The sequence below is a fragment of the Pyxicephalus adspersus genome, chromosome 7 (genome assembly GCF_032062135.1).
Source record: "Pyxicephalus adspersus chromosome 7, UCB_Pads_2.0, whole genome shotgun sequence".
NCBI classification, from domain to species: Eukaryota; Metazoa; Chordata; class Amphibia; order Anura; family Pyxicephalidae; genus Pyxicephalus; species Pyxicephalus adspersus.
Window position 1 is genome coordinate 4,813,442 of NC_092864.1, and position 18,276 is coordinate 4,831,717.

The 18,276-nt window shown below is 42.4% G+C and overlaps 1 protein-coding gene across 2 annotated transcripts; it reads right to left on the reverse strand.

The window, feature by feature from the left end:
- Window positions 1-1,060: 1,060 nt before the first annotated feature.
- LOC140334895 (eukaryotic translation initiation factor 3 subunit C) lies at window positions 1,061-15,834 on the reverse strand. Of its 2 annotated transcripts, none has more exons than XM_072417165.1 (21): window positions 15,686-15,834; window positions 14,271-14,399; window positions 13,609-13,674; window positions 12,494-12,683; window positions 12,264-12,389; window positions 11,725-11,785; window positions 10,542-10,651; window positions 10,276-10,400; window positions 8,944-9,106; window positions 8,759-8,862; window positions 8,419-8,560; window positions 8,167-8,292; window positions 7,420-7,513; window positions 6,677-6,864; window positions 5,711-5,935; window positions 5,185-5,548; window positions 4,023-4,182; window positions 3,870-3,935; window positions 3,651-3,738; window positions 2,365-2,530; window positions 1,061-1,259 (listed from the first exon to the last, which is right to left on the reverse strand). In XM_072417165.1, exons 2-21 carry the CDS (start codon window positions 14,369-14,371, stop codon window positions 1,174-1,176), a joined length of 2,751 nt encoding a protein of 916 aa, XP_072273266.1. In that variant the 5' UTR covers window positions 14,372-14,399; window positions 15,686-15,834; the 3' UTR covers window positions 1,061-1,173. The 2 variants fall into 2 exon arrangements, with proteins under 2 accessions (XP_072273266.1, XP_072273265.1); XM_072417164.1 differs by having other exon boundaries at window positions 2,353-2,530.
- Window positions 15,835-18,276: the final 2,442 nt, after the last annotated feature.

Below are 18,276 nucleotides of genomic sequence, written 5' to 3' on the forward strand. Positions count from 1 at the left end.
GCTTGCCTTACAGATTTGGTATGAGACTGTACATAATGCTATATATTAGAGGTAAGTGGTATTATACATGGTATGAATGCATAGGGGATCTGCACAGGCAGTACTTCCTCCTGCCCTAAACCACACCTACCTCCATTCAGCCCCACCTCTTCAAGTAACCCCACCTTTTGATACCTCCCTGCCCCTGAGGACACATCAAGCTGGATCCTAGAAGTCTGAATAAGTAAAGACGTTAGAACCAAGCCATGGGCCCAGCATTGTATGATTGACGAACACCGTTATAGCTTCATTGTTGCATGTATCTTCATGTGGCATAACATTTTTCTTGACCAGATTACCTAATGGTGTCAGCATGTGGCAGGTAACATGACAATAATGCTAGCATACCTAACACCATTTTTAAATATTAATGTCAAGGTTGAGACTTGGTTGGTAGTGTAACTTTACCAAGGTCATGCGCACAAATATCAATTTTTTTTAAAAGCAAAGTTTATATTAATTGAGGAGTATAACTGCATGTTAGCTGTCTGGCCGTTTAGTGGTCTACTCACACAATTGTCACCGAGATGCATTACTGGGGGGCTGTTTGCATATCTAAACTAACTAGCCCTGCCTGCAAAAAACTTACACCCACCAATAACTAACCTAGGGGCAAGTGTTTACCCCTAAATAAATGAACAGCGCTTAGAGAGATTTAAATGACAACTGGAAAAAATCGAAAATTTGCAACAGACACAAAAAACTGGGTTCTTCCCTTTTCTTACTATATAATTAAGTAATGTTTAGTTCTGTGTTGCTGTTGGAGAGTTCCTGAACTTCCTGTCTGACAAAAAGTCAGCAGTTAGGAAATGAGGACAGATCTCACCCCATTGTGAAGTAAAAAACAAAAAAACAAACAGGGATATTTTCCCACCTTTATACTTGGACACTTATAGACTTTAACCAGATGAAAACGGTAACCTTCTGGCTACAGTGGCGCACAACCTCTGTTGTTGGTTTAGGCCATGAATTTCTTCAAGCAACATCTCTACCAAACGCACAAGAAAAATCAAACAAGGAATACATTCACGGCAAATTACTTTATTATAATATATAGGAGACATGATGGAAAATCGGAGTAGCAGATGCTGAGTCTGACATCTATAAAAGCTGGGAATGACGATGGTGGGCAGATTAATAGTTGTTCTGGTTGGGCTGGTCTCTTCTGTATCCTCTCCTCATGTAGCCGCCCTCTTTGCGTTGGTAGGAATCTTTTTGGTCTGAAATTACCCGGAAAAAAAAAAAAGACAAATTAGACATAAATCCAAGAGGGCGATCAATATTATTCATCTTACATCGTATGTGTTTGGATGCTGCAGAAATGATGAGATACAGGGGACCATGAATAATAAATGATGTAATCAGTGATCAATCTGGGCTTGTGCACCATTAAGTGGGGTCACCCCTGCTCCTCATATATTACATACGTTCTAGTCGGGAGCTTCATTGACTGCGCTTTGCTCTTTTCTTAAAGCAGTCTATGGAACTTGCTAAGACTACTTCCTGAGGGAGACGATTGCACATTTTCACAGACCTTACAGTGAATAAACGGGAAGAGAGTTCTCTATAGTGATGACTATTTATAAATATTTATATATGTCTATATTTTTTTTTTAGTTTGTTGAAGGCAGATCACCCACTAAAAATAAAAAAGGGAAAAATAAAATCACTGCCTGCACATCTGAGGGCTGGCAAGCTACAAAACATGATATTTTTGTGTTCATGGGTTTATATAAAAAAACTTTAAATAATGGACTGAAAAATTATTAAATGGTAAATGAAAAAAAGAGAAGAGAAAAAAGAAAGAGACATGAGTTTATGAGAAAGCACTTAAAGCGGACTCTTTAGTGACACCCAAGAGATGGCCATATTGAGATTCAGCTTCCTAAAAAAAACCTAATGAAGTGGAAGTTTGGCTATTTTTTTAGGATGGACATATTAAAAAAAAATATTTGGGCTGCAATTGCTGAGGTTCTGGAAGTTCTAGCTGCTTAGCTGTGCGCAGAGCGATTGGATTTGGGAATACGCTATCCTTGGATAGTAGGTTAGACAATCATCTATACCTGGTCGGGAGTAAGAGTTCCCGGAGGGAGATTCTACCCAATAGCACTTCATTCAATATTTTAATTTACACTTCTAGCACCTCATTGGAAGGATTACATCACATGGGACCTAAATATAAAACATCAGCCCAGTAAATGGCCATCTCCCAGGGTGCTATACAAGTCCACTTTAAATCCAAGTGAAGAGGAAGTTGGAGGATATCACGAAGACTATGGTAGAAGATGATGATGCAGGATCCTAAAAACATACAGCCTTCCTCACCGCGATTGAAGTATCCACCATAACTGCCCTGCTTATGATCAAATATCCGCTCATTGTTTTCCACCAGGTTTCCTAGTTTCTCGGCCAGTTGCAGGGCAGTGTTCTGCAGTGAGCTGGGCTCCGTCCCATGCATCACCACAGTCTGGGTGGGCTGATCCAAGGATGCCTGTGGAAGAAATGGGAAGAGGGGACAATAATGGCAACCATTATAGAGGAACAGGAGATACCTAGGAAGGAAAGCAAGATGTGTACAGTACAGCTTTGCACTGTGCTTTCTGTGTTCTGGTGAAAACCCAACAACTAATGACGTTTATAAGTGTGCATGGACAGAAAAAGAATGCAAACTACTAAGCCTATTACTGGTACCCTATCATGTCTTTTAAACTATTGGTACAGTGAAGGTCATTTTATATTCTCCCATGACACTGTCCCTATGTGCAAAGCCAGCACCATAAAGACATGAGGGTCCTGCACGGAGCCCTGACCTCAACCCTACTAACACCTTTAAATTAATTCTGAAATAGTCCAAAAAAGGGCAAAGTATTGGTTTGCTTTAGGTTCCTTCAATTCAAATACTGCCAGGTCTATGTGGGATAAGGGGCATGTAAACCACTTCTTCAAGTAGTGGCCGCTCTCTTGGCTCCTCCAATGACCTACTAATGACTTTTTCACTCATAACCTCATCACATGCACGGCTCGAAGACATTTCTAAAGCTGCCCCAACTGGATCTGGAATGGTCTCCTTGTCCTATTCGGCTTGCTCCTACTTTGTGCTCATTTAAAAAAAGTTTCAACCTCACCTACCTGTCTTATGTCTCTAAAAAAAAACAAAAAAAAAAAAACACCTTCACTACTTACAAGCATCCCCCCTTTTGTGTGATACTTTCCTCACCACGTAGATTGTAAGCTCTTCTGGACAGGGTCTTCTCCTCCTCCTGTGTCACTGCCTGTATCAGTCTGTCATTTGAAACCCACTATTTTATGTACAGTGCTACATTTTATGTTGGTGCTAAATAAATCTGGTTTATTATTAATATTCTATTAATAATAAAAATTATTAAAGTTAAGGGTTCCGAGGTCTGACCTAAAAAAACAAATAAACAAGGATGGATCCACTAAACTACAACTGATGAGGGGCATCAGCTCATGAGGAGGGAGCAAATGTTTCAGCCAACACTCCATTGGTCTGCTCTGTCCCCCCGTGAATGTTCATAGAAATGTTGGGTGCCAACCTATGAAAGTTAACTAACAAGGAATAGGGAGATGATATCACTAGGGAGACTCACCATCAGTTCCTCATTGATGATCATCTTGCTGATAATACTGTGCACGGTGGGTATTTCCAGCTGGAACATGTCTCCCAATATTCCCATCCTGGAAAAGAAAAAAGTATGGGGAAAGGTCAGCTAGAGTTTATAAAGATTTTTACATTGTTTAGGGTGATCACAGCTTTCTCTATACTCCTCCCCAACATAATATCTACATATTATGTAATGAAGCCTCACCTGATAGAGTCATAGACGCTACTGTAAGTGAAGAGGTAAGTCCTCAGTGATTCCTCCTGGATCTTCCTGAAAAGGGAAAGAAGAAACAACGTTACATTGTGACCTTCCTCAAGGGGATCTGTTATCTATTTTATGACAGGTCGGACTGCTTACCTGATGAGCATATTGCGCACACGGTCTGCTTCTGGGAACAAATCCCACACCTTCCCGTTCATCTTCTCATTGATAATAAAGTTCCGGCAGGTCTTCCAGTCTCCCATCTTCATTGCCTTGGAGGCAGCAACAACGTGTTCTCTCATACTCTCTGGTGGACCTGATAAATGGAGAACACACAGTGGTAAGACAAATCACACTTGTTTTAGTCACAATGTGTTACTATGTAATTCTGGCCTCCAGCATTCCCCTTAGACACTTGGAGGATCCTCTCTCTTTCTTCCCACAACATAGACAATTAGAATTTGCAGCAAGGCAGACATAGCCTACATCATTTCCTGGCAGGAGGCATCAAGTATTTTCTAGCTCCTTCTTTCCCAGCCTGACATGTCCATGGCTTGTCACTTAATTCACTGCATTGTTCTCCCTGGCCCCACCACCCGCCACTTTTCAGTAACCATCTGGCTGTTTTTAGGTGTTTACTAAGTAGATGCGTCAAAATGGGGGGTGGGGGTCATCACCCACTTACAGTTTCTTCCCACCCAGCTTGAAAAAAAATGTCTGGGTTGAACGCTCTACTAAATTTCATTTCTTTCAGTTGTGGAGCCTCAACATCACATGTGGGCATTACCTAAGGTAGTCTCCATGAAAATGAAGTCCACCTAGAAATGCCCACCGCCTTTAGGACTGGCATTTAACCAGTAATTCACTTTAATACTTAAATACATCTTCCTAGCCCACTACTTGCAACAGGTCAAGGGCTTGAGAGATTTATGTAGAGCACCTGCCAGCCCTGTCTGCATTAAAGGGAAGGAAAATGACCAGGAGATTATATCAAAGGGTCCAAAATTGGGTACATAAAATATAATAAACACTTTTACAAGCACAATGAAAAGGGAGAGCCAATTAGTTGTGCTGAATATAGTAAGAAGGAGCAGAATGATGGGGGGAAAATTCGTCTGTGGAATTGTGTAAACAATATAATTGTTACAAAGTGTACCTCAAGACTTCACTGCCAGGACCACCAGATATTCCTGAAATGTTGCAAGAAAGGCTTTCATGGATAAATAAGTTTTCATCTAAACTAAAGACGTATCAATGTGTCTCCTGGAAATCCCTTTTTTTATTTACTGATTATATGAAGTGATCCTCGAGGGCTTACCAAGCAGTGGTTGCCTCTCGCCAACACGCAGCTGATGGTGGAACTGCTTGCTGATCATCCTTCGTCTTGCATCGAATTCGTGGGCTGCCATGTAAGGGATCTCTAAAAGCATAGCGGACACCAGGTAGACGCATTCCAGAAGTTCCAGGTTAATGTGCATGTGGAAAGGGATCTGTCTGCGTTTCTCGATCTTCTCCTGCTCCTGATTTCTCTCCTGCATGGTCCTCATCAGCAGGCCCTGGCCCAGCAACTCCTTGGCCCTTCCGCTAGATTGAATGTCCAGTAGAGCATTGTGAGCATCACGGATCATGCCTTGCCGGAAAGCACAGATACCCAACTGCACCATGGTCCGATTGTACAGGATCTGAAAGTAACAGAGTAATCTGGTTATAACATGCAACCAATAATGCAACCAAATGCACACAGCAGAAATAACTGAAACACATTCAGGTTCATTCAGTCAAGAAAACTGTTCTACAGATCTCCTTAATGGTATCCACGTAGTGACATTCGGTGCCCCCCTTACCTGTACTGGAGGGTCAGCGTGCTGAATGTTGTCCTGCAGGTGAGACATAAGCATGAGATCTCTGGCCTGGAACCAGCGGTTATGAAGAGCATGGTGGTAGATGTGGCACAAGATGGCGCATGTTCGAATTCTATCAGTCCTGTCCTTGGCGTAGATGTATTTGCAGAGTCTGTCCATGAGGATTGCGCTGTCTTCAGCTTCATTCTCAGCCTGGTCCTGTTCAGACTGCACAAAGAAAAAAAAATGAGTGTCTCAGAATAGGATATCTGTGATGTTACTTTACATTCACAGGGAAGAAGCAGCAAGTAAAAAACAAATCAGTAGGGTCAAAATTAATCTAAATTCAGACAATCCATTCAATGATGAGTCTGGTAGCACTTTCAGAGGGATATAAAATAATAGTGCAAATTTCCAAGTCTTTTGATGAAGGCATTAATTCACTCGTCACAAATTTCAGTCAAGCTTTGACAGACTAGCAATATTTAAAATACTTTAGCTACAGCTCCTTGTATATTCACTGCAAGCAATACTTTAAAATTACCCTACATCCCAGAACCTAGAAGGATGGAATTGCTACATCCTATAGGTAAGTAAAGAACTGCCAGGTCACCGTCAACCATTGCATTGAATCTTTCTAGCCAGGCATATCCATGTTTCAGAGGACACAAGTGTGGATGAAAAGATTAGCAAGCAAGCCATAGCCGTTCAATCAATGAACAGCCACATCGATGCCCTGCCCATCCACTGAGACCATGACAAACAGCCCTGCTAGGTCCGCATAACTTCCCCCCCTATATATCAGTGAACTAGAATATTGCGGAATTATATCAATATATTGCCACAGAGTAAAGAGACATTGTCATGTAACTAGACTAAGGGCATACTAGCCAGTAATTAGAAATTAATTCTCTACTGTTGGTCCTCCTGAGTAATGAAGGTAACGGACAGTCGTATACCAAACGTCACCTTGGATTCCTGCTCGGTGCTGAGCTGTCTTTGATGAGCCTTGTAGTCAAATTTGTAGTAAGTGTGCATAATTCTCCGGAGATAGACGCGACAGATCTCCTCAGTGCTGCCTTTCTCCTCCAGATATTTCTGTACGCGTTCGATAACTTCACACACACGTGCTTCGTCTTTCAGATTGTCCACGTATTCTGCAGAGAAGATGAGACAAAGAATTATCAATAGAGACCTAAAGCATACCAATACCTATAGCATATCATTAGATTTAGGGCATATCTGACCTCTTATCCATGAACAACTTGGCCTGGGCACCCAGGGTGGCCTCTATCAAATGAAAGCAATGTTGGGCTGGGATGACCAAATTGCAATAGTACTCAAGGAATGTTAAACTTTTCCTTCAAGCATTACCATTACATTGGATTGCAGAAGCCATTTTAACCTAAAACCTAAATGCAAGCGTAACGACAAACTCCACACATCCAGCTAAATACATAGAGAGCCGTTATTCACAACTAATTTTGTATCTCTGCCCATCTAAGTCCCGGGATTTCATTAGCTCTTTAATTGTGTATTCATTACTACAGAACTATAGTGATTTGGGTTTTATATAGACATAGCTTTAATGAACTTGACCCATTGTAAATTGTCTGTAGAATTAGTGGGATTAGAAAGACAAGCAATTCAACCAACCTGCCAGGCATTGGTATGAATGAGTGTCAGACAACACAAGCTGTACATTCACGTACCTTGTGAATGTGGATCTGTATTTTGCATGATTTTGGTGAATTCTTCATCCATCCTCTCCACCAGAGTGAGGATACAACCACGTACACGCAGAGGCTAGAGGGAAGACATAAAGAGATTGATATCAAACATCATGTGGCAAGTGTAGTAATTGTCAAGTGAAACATGATTACTGTTGGTGAACTGCACTTTGCAGGTTGTATGTGCAAACATATTTATTTTGGACATTAAGGATTAATTGAAAGGACTACTATGAGCTATGATTTTAGAGCAACTTTATTTTTGACCCTAAAAAGATCTTATGTTTGAACGAGCATAAATACCATAAATACTCCAAAATTTTGTGGAAATAATTCCTAAGAGCATGTGGCCCTACAGCTATAGGGAGGTGGTGGAGGTGGACAACTAATTATGGTGTCAATACACATCTGGGCTTAAAATAATTTTAGGTCAGTGATTCCAAAGTTCCTCTAGAAGTTGCTACGAGTTTCTAAAGCAGTAGCTGATTGACACTCCATCTGATAAAGCCTTCCTATTTGAGTACAAATGCCATTTAGCATTATTCCCATGAACGCTAAATACATTTTAGGGTGTTTCTGGAGACCCGAATCCCGTTTTAAAATTTTTTTGAGGCACAAGAGGTCCAGAAAGGCTGCGGGTGGGGGTCTAAAAGGTCCAGAAAGGCCGTTGTAAAACTGACATGCACGTTGGAAAAGACACAGCACAATACTTTGAGAGTGCGCCATTACCTGGTCTGAAACAATGAGGTTCTCGGAGTCTTCAGCAATGTTCTCACCAATAAACATGTTGGTATTGGCAAAGAGGATATCCAGGAGTTCATGAATACAATCAAGACATTTCTTCCACATATCCGCCTGATGAGAGAAGAACAAGTTGTGTTATGCCACAAAAATAGACCTTAGATACATAAAGGACCCATTGACCTTCACCCAATACTCTGCACAGCCCTATAAAATATACTTTAGCATTGTATTTGATACCTTCATGTAAGCAGCCAAGTTTGGGTTGTAATCGTACAGAGAGGCCACGATGTTAAACTTTATCTTAACCGCGATACCTTGCCCAAGGTTGTTTTCCTCAGCAATGGCTGCCAGCATGTGAAGGAGTTCAATCTGAGCCGCCCTGGTGGAAGAGAAGATATGAGGTGAGAAGGTGCTTATGAAAAGTGGATACTGGACCTCTAAAATAAGTGAGGCAACCAAGCAAAAAAAGTCATTGCTAGGATAATGTTAAATGTATTCTGGAAACCAAAGATATACCCTGCAAGGTTTTATTTAAAACAAACATTTGGTGACAAAGTTCTCGCATGCTGCCACTTACCTGTCTGTGCCTTTCTTTCCTCTGGCCTGGAGAATCTCATTCAGTTTCTTGACCACAATAGGGGGAGTGATCTCTGTACCTTTGGCAAACATCTTCGGTTTCTCCTAATGATAGAGGATGATGTTAAATTGATGGCCAGAAAAGAGAACAAAGATTCCCACACTCTCTTATTTGTAAGTTCTTACCTTAACCATTGGGGCTCCTCCTTTGACCTTTTCCCATTCTCCACCAGGTTCTTCATCCTCTTGTTCACTGCCTCCATCTCCCTTCCTCTTTTGCTTAGGAACCTGTTGCTTCTTCTTTTCTTTCTTTTTTTCTGAAGCTTGGCGATCCCCATCAGGAACGGTCCTAAAATATGACAAAATGAACATTATGAAATTCCAAGATTGAAGCTAAGCTCCAGGCAAAGTTACATTTACCTAGAGAAGCAGATTTACCCGCCAAAGAATCTGTATTTCTATCCATCTAGTTCTGAGATTTACAAAGCTTTTAAAGTTCTGATTAAAAAATGGTAATATAACCACCCCATGAACCATGATAAACAAAATGCTACCAGCCCAAAATTTCAAAGTGGGAATTCATTCCTGCTACTGATTTTTCTCTTCCTATAAATCTGGGCTAAATGCCTGACATACGGGAAATATAATTCTTTTGTGAACCTCCCCCATTAGAAGTTTGCCTGCTGAGGGATTTGGGGGGCTTGTTGGTTTTACATAGGCTGAAAAAAGACATACGACCAGCAAGTTCAACCACTAAGGAAATACCATATACCCCAGATATAAAACCAGAGGAAGGACAAATCCCTGGCACAATTTGCCTCAACAGTGGAAAAAAAATTCCTTCCTGATTCCATGAGGCAAATCGGATATTCCCTGGATCAGCAGTCTCTGTTATCTTTTATGTTATATCTGTTACCCAGTTATATTCTGTGCTTCTAGAAATCATCCAGCTTTTTCTTCAAGCAATATAGATAACAGATTCCACATTGTCACAGACCTTACAGTGAAGAATCCCTTCCTTATCCAGAGAATAAACTTCTTTTCCTCCAGACGCAAAGATCGCCTCCCTTGTTCTTTGTAATGATCTCAAAATGAATAATTGGGAAGAGTTCTCTATATAGACTGTTTATATATTTATACAGGGTGATCATATCCCCTCTTATACGTCTATTCTCAAGGGAGAATAGATTCAGTTCAGCTAATCTCTCCTCATAGCTGAGCTCCTCCATTCCTTTTATTAGTTTATTTGCCTTTCACTGTTTTATAGAGATTACCTGGAAAGTGGGCAAACTTAGGTCAGATATTTTTGTAAAAATTATACACTTTTTCAACTTTGTGTTATTACACATCTTCCTTCTTTATATTCCCTATTTTGTTTTGTACCAACCTGCTACTATAAGTCATTTGCTGCCTATTACTTGCTGACTAAATGAATTATTAATAGATAAAAGCAGACCCTTCGTAAAAAAAAAAAAAGAAGCAAAATAACGTTTTCTTGCAAACACCTTGTTCACTTACTTCTTAAGAAATTTGGAAGCCAGAGAGGTGTATTTGCCTTCATCATCCTCAGATTCAGAGTCGGAGTCCTCAGAGTCAGAGCCCCAGTCTTCATCATCAGATGATTCGTCATCATCTTCAGCCTCCTAAAGATGAATGTTAAATTTACTCCAAGGCCGACATATTTAAATTTTGTCCACGCTTGTATCTTGTTATGCTACAAACGCTGCAGCGCTCCAAGTAACTGAAATAGCTGCTAAGTAACTGGAAGGTGACAAAATCCTCACCTCTTTCTTTAAAAATTTGCTTCTGGAGTCCTGTGGTGCAGATTCAATCTTTTTCAGGAATTTGCTGGCGCTCATACCCTCTTCCTTCTCATCCTCACTAGATGATGAGGCTGGAAACAGAAGATGAGAACATTAGATTGCATGTATTGCCACTATAAAGGTGCCAAGTCTTAACAAGAACTTTCCCTTTAGTTTTGTAGTTGTATAGTCTCCTCTCCAGAACTAAAACTGCTTCCTTTGCATATTGTGAGCTTCTCACAACATACATTGGAAGCTGCAGCAAGTCGCACACCCCGTCCCAACACACACACATACTTTCTAGCAGGAGGATTCTCATTATCATCTAACCACTTCCTTCCAAAACTGACTGTATTTATATAGCGCTAACATATTACGCAGCACTGTACAATAAATAAGGGTTAAAAAATGACAGATGCAGAAAGTGACAAAGGAGGAGAAGAGGACTCTGCCCCGAAGAGCTTACAGTCTAGGAGATCAGCTTTTTTTATACATGGAGCCTCAACAATACATATACGAGTGGTGCCTAGGAATGCCCACTCCCTCGGGCTGACATTTGTCTACCATATTTTCTAGGAAAACACGAATATGGGATAGCAAGCACCACAAATACAGCATACCCAAGAACAGGATAATACCCATAAATACAGGCACCTTACAGTCACCTAGGCAGAAAGGGAGACATAGCTAAAGATCAGTGGGAACCCAGCAAAACTTTGGATCCCCCCACTGCTGGAAAATCTTTGCTTTAGCAGCAGGAATCTCTCAATCCCACGGGGTTGCAAGTGTAATTAATGTCTCCCTGTGCTTTCTATAGCCTCCCTCCACCTATACCTTTCCACTACCTCTTTCCTCCTGCTTCCAGCTGCTATACATACAGATAGACACTCATACATACAGTGTAAACAAGAAGAAATTACTAAATAAAATGCATGGCACACAGTAAACATCTTTAGGTTTCTGTAGGTTGAGCTTCTATTCAGAATAATTGGCACCACATCCTGCATTCTTGGCACATGTTACTGTGTGGCACATAGTAAAACCACGACAATAATGTGAATTTGTCTTTTATGGTGATCTCCTGTGAAGTGGTAGGTGCCACGGAGGTAACAGACATCCTAACAAAACCAAAATTTTATTATATGGCTGTAAGATGCTCTCTTACCTTCTGAATCGTCGTCATCATCATCCTTCTCCTGATCTTCATCAGCGGATTCTTCAGGATTCTAAAACAGAGACCACAAATACAAGATAAAAATAAAGAGGCATACAGTATATAGTAGTAGTGGTATGTGATTCTAGGCTGTATAAATGTGCCACATGTGCAGTGTTCTCCCCAGCCCATTTTCACTAGGTGCACCACCCAGCACTTTTCAGCAACCCCCCGGCTGTTTTTGGGTAGTTACTGAAGAGTTTGGTCACAATTCATGGGCTTCCACCCGCCTACAATTTCTTCCCACCCGGCTTAAAAAAAATTCTGGGTTAAGCACTGCATGTGGCTGAGCAGTGAAGTTTTGCAACTCACTTATTAAATGGGCTGCCTACCACAAAGCCATTCAGAAAAATTGACACCAAACCCTCCATGTATTACTGTGTGGTATGTAGTTAAAGCACCACACTGGTGTGAGTTTTTTATGTTGGCCTGCATTGTCTGCGGAATGGTAAGTGCTACTGACAAGGCTATACTGGTACTTTGTAGCTTACCTGCTTGTATGCTGTTATTGGACCTTCGAAATCCCGGTTGTACTTGCGCAGTTTTTGTCTCAGGGTACTCAGAGCTTTGGCGTTGTTCTTATTCATCTTCTTCTTGCCTTCTTTATCCTCCCAGAGCTAAATAAAAAACAAACAAACTGGTCATTAAAAGGTACAAAACCTGGAAATTTCCAGTGAGCGCAGGTAGGTTTAAAGATATTATAAGTAACTCCGCTTCTCACCTCATTCAAATAATCCTCCAAGTCAGACAGGAGTCTGATGTAAAAACGGGGGACGCCCTCTTTGTCTATAATGTTCTTGGACTTCATGTAAGCCTTGCCAAGCTGCTCAAACTCCTCCAGACATTTGGTCATGTCTCGAATCTTCATGGCATTACGAATTGTCTTGATGATGTTTGTCAACTCCTCAAACCTGTGCGAGAAAAAAAAATACGCATTATGGCGAACAGATCTCAAATATGCTTCCTGACATATGGAGAAACTCAGATCTCACTTCTTGCACCTAACACCTCTTCAGTTTCAACCTAAAATCATTTTTTTTTTTTAAATTGTAGGCGGGTGGCAGCACCAGTATTATAACCCAACTCATCAGTAACCACCCAAAAACAACCCGGTGGTCAATGAAACGTGCCGGGTGGTGCACCCAGCTAAAAGAGGCCGGAGAGAACACTGAATATGTATGCAACAAGAGGATCTCAAGCAGCAATCAGACCTCACATAGTTGTATTAAAGTTGTTTCGATTTTTGGATGGCGAAGTTAGAGCCCCATTCTCAATACTGATGTTGCCGTGCTTTTGCTTCTGTACCTGCTTGTGGTGAGTGGAAAAATTTGAATCTAAGAAGATGCTGGGATAGTTAAATTGGACCCATCACTGGATTTGTTTACTTTATATAAACAGGTGGATTGGTCTTTCATGTAAAGAAAAAAATGTTTCATTTTTTTTATATTATATTTTTTTTATGAAGGCCCATTCCATATTTACCCAGAGCATCCTGGGATACATATGTCATGTATTCTAGGAGGCAGCAGACTGCTCCTTCAGGCCATGTGCAGGGGGGGGGGCTCTCCTGAACAGCAGAGCGCTAGCTCCCGGGGTCACTCTCCTGAACAGCAGAGCGCTAGCTCCCAGGGTCCCTACATTCTGGAAAATGTAAACCTGAAGAAAAGAAGCTGTCAGCAGAAGAAGGGAGAAGATGGTGGCGCCAATGTCAAGCCTAGGCCAGGGACAGCAAAAGACTGACTGACTAGGATCATGGAGGGATCGATGCCTTTCCACCAGTAATGGTAAATGCCCTCCTAACTCAGCAAAAGCTTCCAGAAACAAAAGTTGACAAACCTTTTATCCTTGGCGCTGCGCACCACACGCTTGGTGTCCTCTTCATCGTCACTGAGGAGAAGCGGCCTAGATTTTTGAGGAAAGAAAAGATAAGGTCAGCATTGGCACCAATCCTTCATTATAACACAGGATATTTATTGCTAGCAATACAACATGATCATTCCCTTCAATAAAATGATTGACTACAAGTATCTAAAGTACAAAAAAAAATTGAACAAAAAAATAGGAAAAAAAAAACAAAACAAAAAAAAAGTGCCCTACCCTAACAACAGCACCCTTTTAGATCGGTTTGTCTTTGGCTACATACACATGTGCAATCATTGTCATTGGAAAGGGTCTTTCATGATCCTTTCTAACGACTGCATGATGCTCTGAACATACAGCGTCGTTCTGCACCATGGAGAGGGGTTTAGCGGGAATGGCGGCACCCTGCTGTGCGCTCTCCCCCTTCAATTCCAATACGATGGTTTTTCATCCATCGTCCGTGGATGCGCCACGACGGTCTAATGATGGGCGCTGTTACACACGTCAGATTCTCGTCCGACATATCAAACTTGAGTCGATTATCAGACGAGAACCATTGCACGTGTACGTAGCCTTTGTTTCTAACCAATTGTTTGATCTATGTATATATTACACGTTGTGTATGATGAGCAACTTACTGCTTGCCGTAGGTTCCTCCCACTGGCTTGGGCAGGATTTCATCTCCAGATAAGGATGATTCTGATTCGCTGTCTGAGGCGGTGGCGAAAAACCGAGACATTTTGGCAGATGGATTGGTTTACAAAACACTGCGGGAAGAAAACATAAAAAATGTGATTGCTGTTTAGAAGAACAAAATCCAGCATCATGTGTACACCAAATCAGTGGCCGCCCCTGTATAGTGACCCAACTTTTCAGTAAATACAAAAACAGCCGGGTGCTACACCCAGCTATAAGGGGCCGGGGGAACACTAACAAACCACTGAGCAGCACAAGAAAGAGGCACAGGGCACGTTCACAGATATCAGTGCCATCGCTGAGTCAGCAGGTTTTGCACCCATTCAGCAATATTTGTCTTTGTATCTCCCTTATGCCAGAAATGAGTCTGAAATCCATCTTCAGCACCGTGAGCCTGAGGATCAGCACCTCCTGCACCCCTACAAGGAGCATTGAGGGTAGCGAGAAATGGTTAATATTACAACAAGGGGTAGAGAAAAAAATGACCCAAAGATCCCCCAAGAATAATGACAAAGACAAAACATCAGCCAGGGTGGCAGGATATCATCCCCCAGGGGTGCACAGTGCAGGCAAAATACAGCCAGGGGGACAACAGACTGCAAAATAAAAAAGGGGCCTGCTGATCAATAGATGCCAATATCACCCCCAAACTACACACCTCCAGGGTCATGTTGGTTAGAGTGCTAGCTCTTGGGGTCACATATAACCATTTGATTTTGAGCTCATGAGCTACCTTTGAACCAATAGTGCTAGCCCCTGGGGCCTCAGAGGCCCATTAGAGTGCTAGCTTTTTGGGTAAAGCCTGATCAATCTGTATTAGGGTACTCCAAACCATTAGAGCCCTGGGGTCACTGGGAGCCATTAGAGCGCCAGCTCCTGGGGTCACTGGGAGCCATTAGAGCGCCAGCTCCTGGGGTCACTGGGAGCCATTAGAGCGCCAGCTCCCGGGGTCACTGGGAGCCATTAGAGCGCCAGCTCCTGGGGTCACTGGGAGCCATTAGAGTGCCAGCTCCTGGGGTGACTGGGAGCCATTAGAGTGCCAGCTCCTGGGGTGACTGTGAGCCATTAGAGTGCCAGCTCCTATGTGCAGCCTATCTATTTACAGCACTGCATTTTCGGACCACCCAAAGCACCCTCCCAGGCCAAGCAAAGTGCTAGCTCTTGGGTTTAGCTCCAACCACAACAAGGCCGGCTATTTCCCCACCGTCTGGCAAACAGCTGCCCACTGGGCCAAACCCCGGCTCTAGCATCAAGCTGCTCGGTTCAGTCTACCGGCAGTCCTTGCAACGCAGCAGCCTCTCATATAGCTCACCCTGCCCGTGTCCCCACACCCAGCCGCCCAGTCCGCTCCACTCACCTTTCGGAGCCGCTTACACGCGGCCTTGCCGGCTGATGAAAATCTTGGAAAAGGCCCCAAACAATGCGCCTGCGCAGAACTAACTCACCGGAAATCAACCTCACTTCCGGAAGCCTGAAGGACTACACTTCCCAGCATCCTCCACGCCCCCTTCCTAGCTCCCGCTTCACGATTACCTGTGGTATAATACTGACACCTCATAAATAAAAAAAAGACAAAGATAAGAGTTGTAAGTTTACTGCAATACTGAGAGGAACTATAGTTTTGTTATCATTACGTGTAATTTTTATTACTAGTGCCCGCCTACTATTTTCTACAACCAATCAGGAGGAAGCCATGTGCAGTAAAGGCGCCAAAGCGGAACGCTGAGGTATGGGTGTAGCAAGATGGCGGCTGCTAAGCAGAAAAGGGGCGATTAGGCCTGTCCAGCTTTTCTCTTATTAATCTCTAACAAAAAGGAATCCAATTAATATATAATTCACAAATTGATATAAATTGTAACTTGAAATATTAGATCTCTTGGGTTTGGGTGTACCAAGATGGCGTCTGTAAGCAAATAGTGTGGCAATCATGTTTATAAGTGCTCATTACCTCCCCACCAACCTCTAACAAATAGAAACCAATTATTTATGACATAAAATACATTTACTTTATTGCTAAATACAAAGCTGCAGAAAACTGGGTTAATAACAACAAGCTGGGTGACCACCATTTTTTATTTGTTGTTCCCTGGACATGTTCTTTTCTTTATAAAACACTTTTTTTTCTAGGTGTCTTCCATGATCCATGGAGGTGATGACAGGTTATCATCTGGCAGGTAATCCTGTGCAGCATTCTCCTGCAGGTCCCAAGGGGCCCTCGCCATGACAGCCTCGCCTCACAGGAAGCGGTCAAGGTCAGGCGGAGCTGGACGTCCTTCAACCCGGAAAAGAAGCGGCGCCAACCCGCAGATTGTTCGGGTTTTGTGGATTGTGCTAGAGAAGAGGTATCGCAAAAAGTCTGTTCCATTATGTAGTGTTTATGAGATTTGATTTGTTGGGGGATTGAACCTCGAAGAGCCGAGGCCGTTCACTCAGCAAATACAATGTATACAATGCTAATGATTTAGGAGAGGGGCGTGTTTAATTTAAATGATCCAATCAGGTTCCAAGAAGGTGTTTTGCTAGCACATGCAGGGTTCTCCCCAGGCCCTTTTAGGTGGGCGAACCACCTGGCACTTTTCAGCACCCACCTGGCTGTTTTTGGGTGGTTACTAAAGAGTTCGGTCACAATAAAGGGGCTGCCACCCACCTACAACTTCTTCCCACCCGGCCTAAAAAAATTTGTGGGTTGAGCACTGACGTGATTGGTGGTTTGGATTGAACACAATCAGCATTCACTTTACTAAATGAACTTCTTTCCCATATCACAAATCCACCCGATATCAGCATTTATTTTGTGCGTTTTCAAACATCTGTAGGGACCAGGAGCCACCGGTCTGTTTCAGAGCTTGCTGGTCTCTTCTTTTGTTATGGATGTGTTGTGTAACAAAAGAGATCTGAGCAGACCTGACAACAATGCTTGGGAATCCAATTACTACAGGAAGTTAGGAGCTTTCTGGATTCCCAGCAGGATCCATAGGTATTTCTCTAGATTTACAGCATTTCAATGAAACTAAACCTGTCCAATTGTGTGCAGATTGGGAAAGCAGACTACTTCTTTTTTTTTTTAGTTTCTTTAGTAACAAAATTACACAGTGGAAAAGAATATGTTGATTCTTAGACTACGTACACAGTCAGATGACTCTCGTCTGATAATCCCCTCAGGGCTGATATCGAACGAGAATTTGGTGTTTGTATAGCGTCCTTTGTCCGGACGACCATCCTGGCAGATCCGCGAACAACAGACAAGTAACGATCATAATGAAAGTGATGGGGAGAGAGCGCAGCGGGGTGCCGCTTCGTCGTTCTCCTTCTCCCCTACTTATAGAGCAAAATGGTGCTGTATGTACAGTATTCATGCATTGTGCAGCCTTTTGTCCTTGGACAGGATTGTGAAAGATCCTTTGCAATGACAATTATTGCACATGTGTACCCAGCTTTTCCTCTACAGCGATACAAGCAGTGGAAATCTACAATGCAGAGAAATGTAAATGTGTGAGTCTATAGGAAGACTTGAATTTAAAGAAAGGCCAAGACCCTTCCATTGGTCAGTACGGGAGTGATTTATACCTCGTGCCCAAAAGGTCAGCTGACTCCCTGCATATTCTAAATGACCCAGTTTTTCCATCAATGGATTTTAATGAGATGAAAACGAATGTTCCAAGATGACAATTCCAGGATTCATCAGACTCAGCTTGTGAAAAAGGCATTTGGGAAGCATGAGACATCCTTTTAACACATGGATTGGTCACCACACAATGCAGTCTTGAACCTTGCGAATTCTTGGGATGTGCTGCAGAAGACTTTTACAGCAGTCCGACTCTCCCATCATCAAAACAAGATCGTTGGGGAAAATTAATGTGACTCTGATGGAGATGAATATTGGCACACACAAAATGGCCCCATGGCGAATGTGTGCTGTAACCAGCGCTACAGGTGGAGTGATGTTTA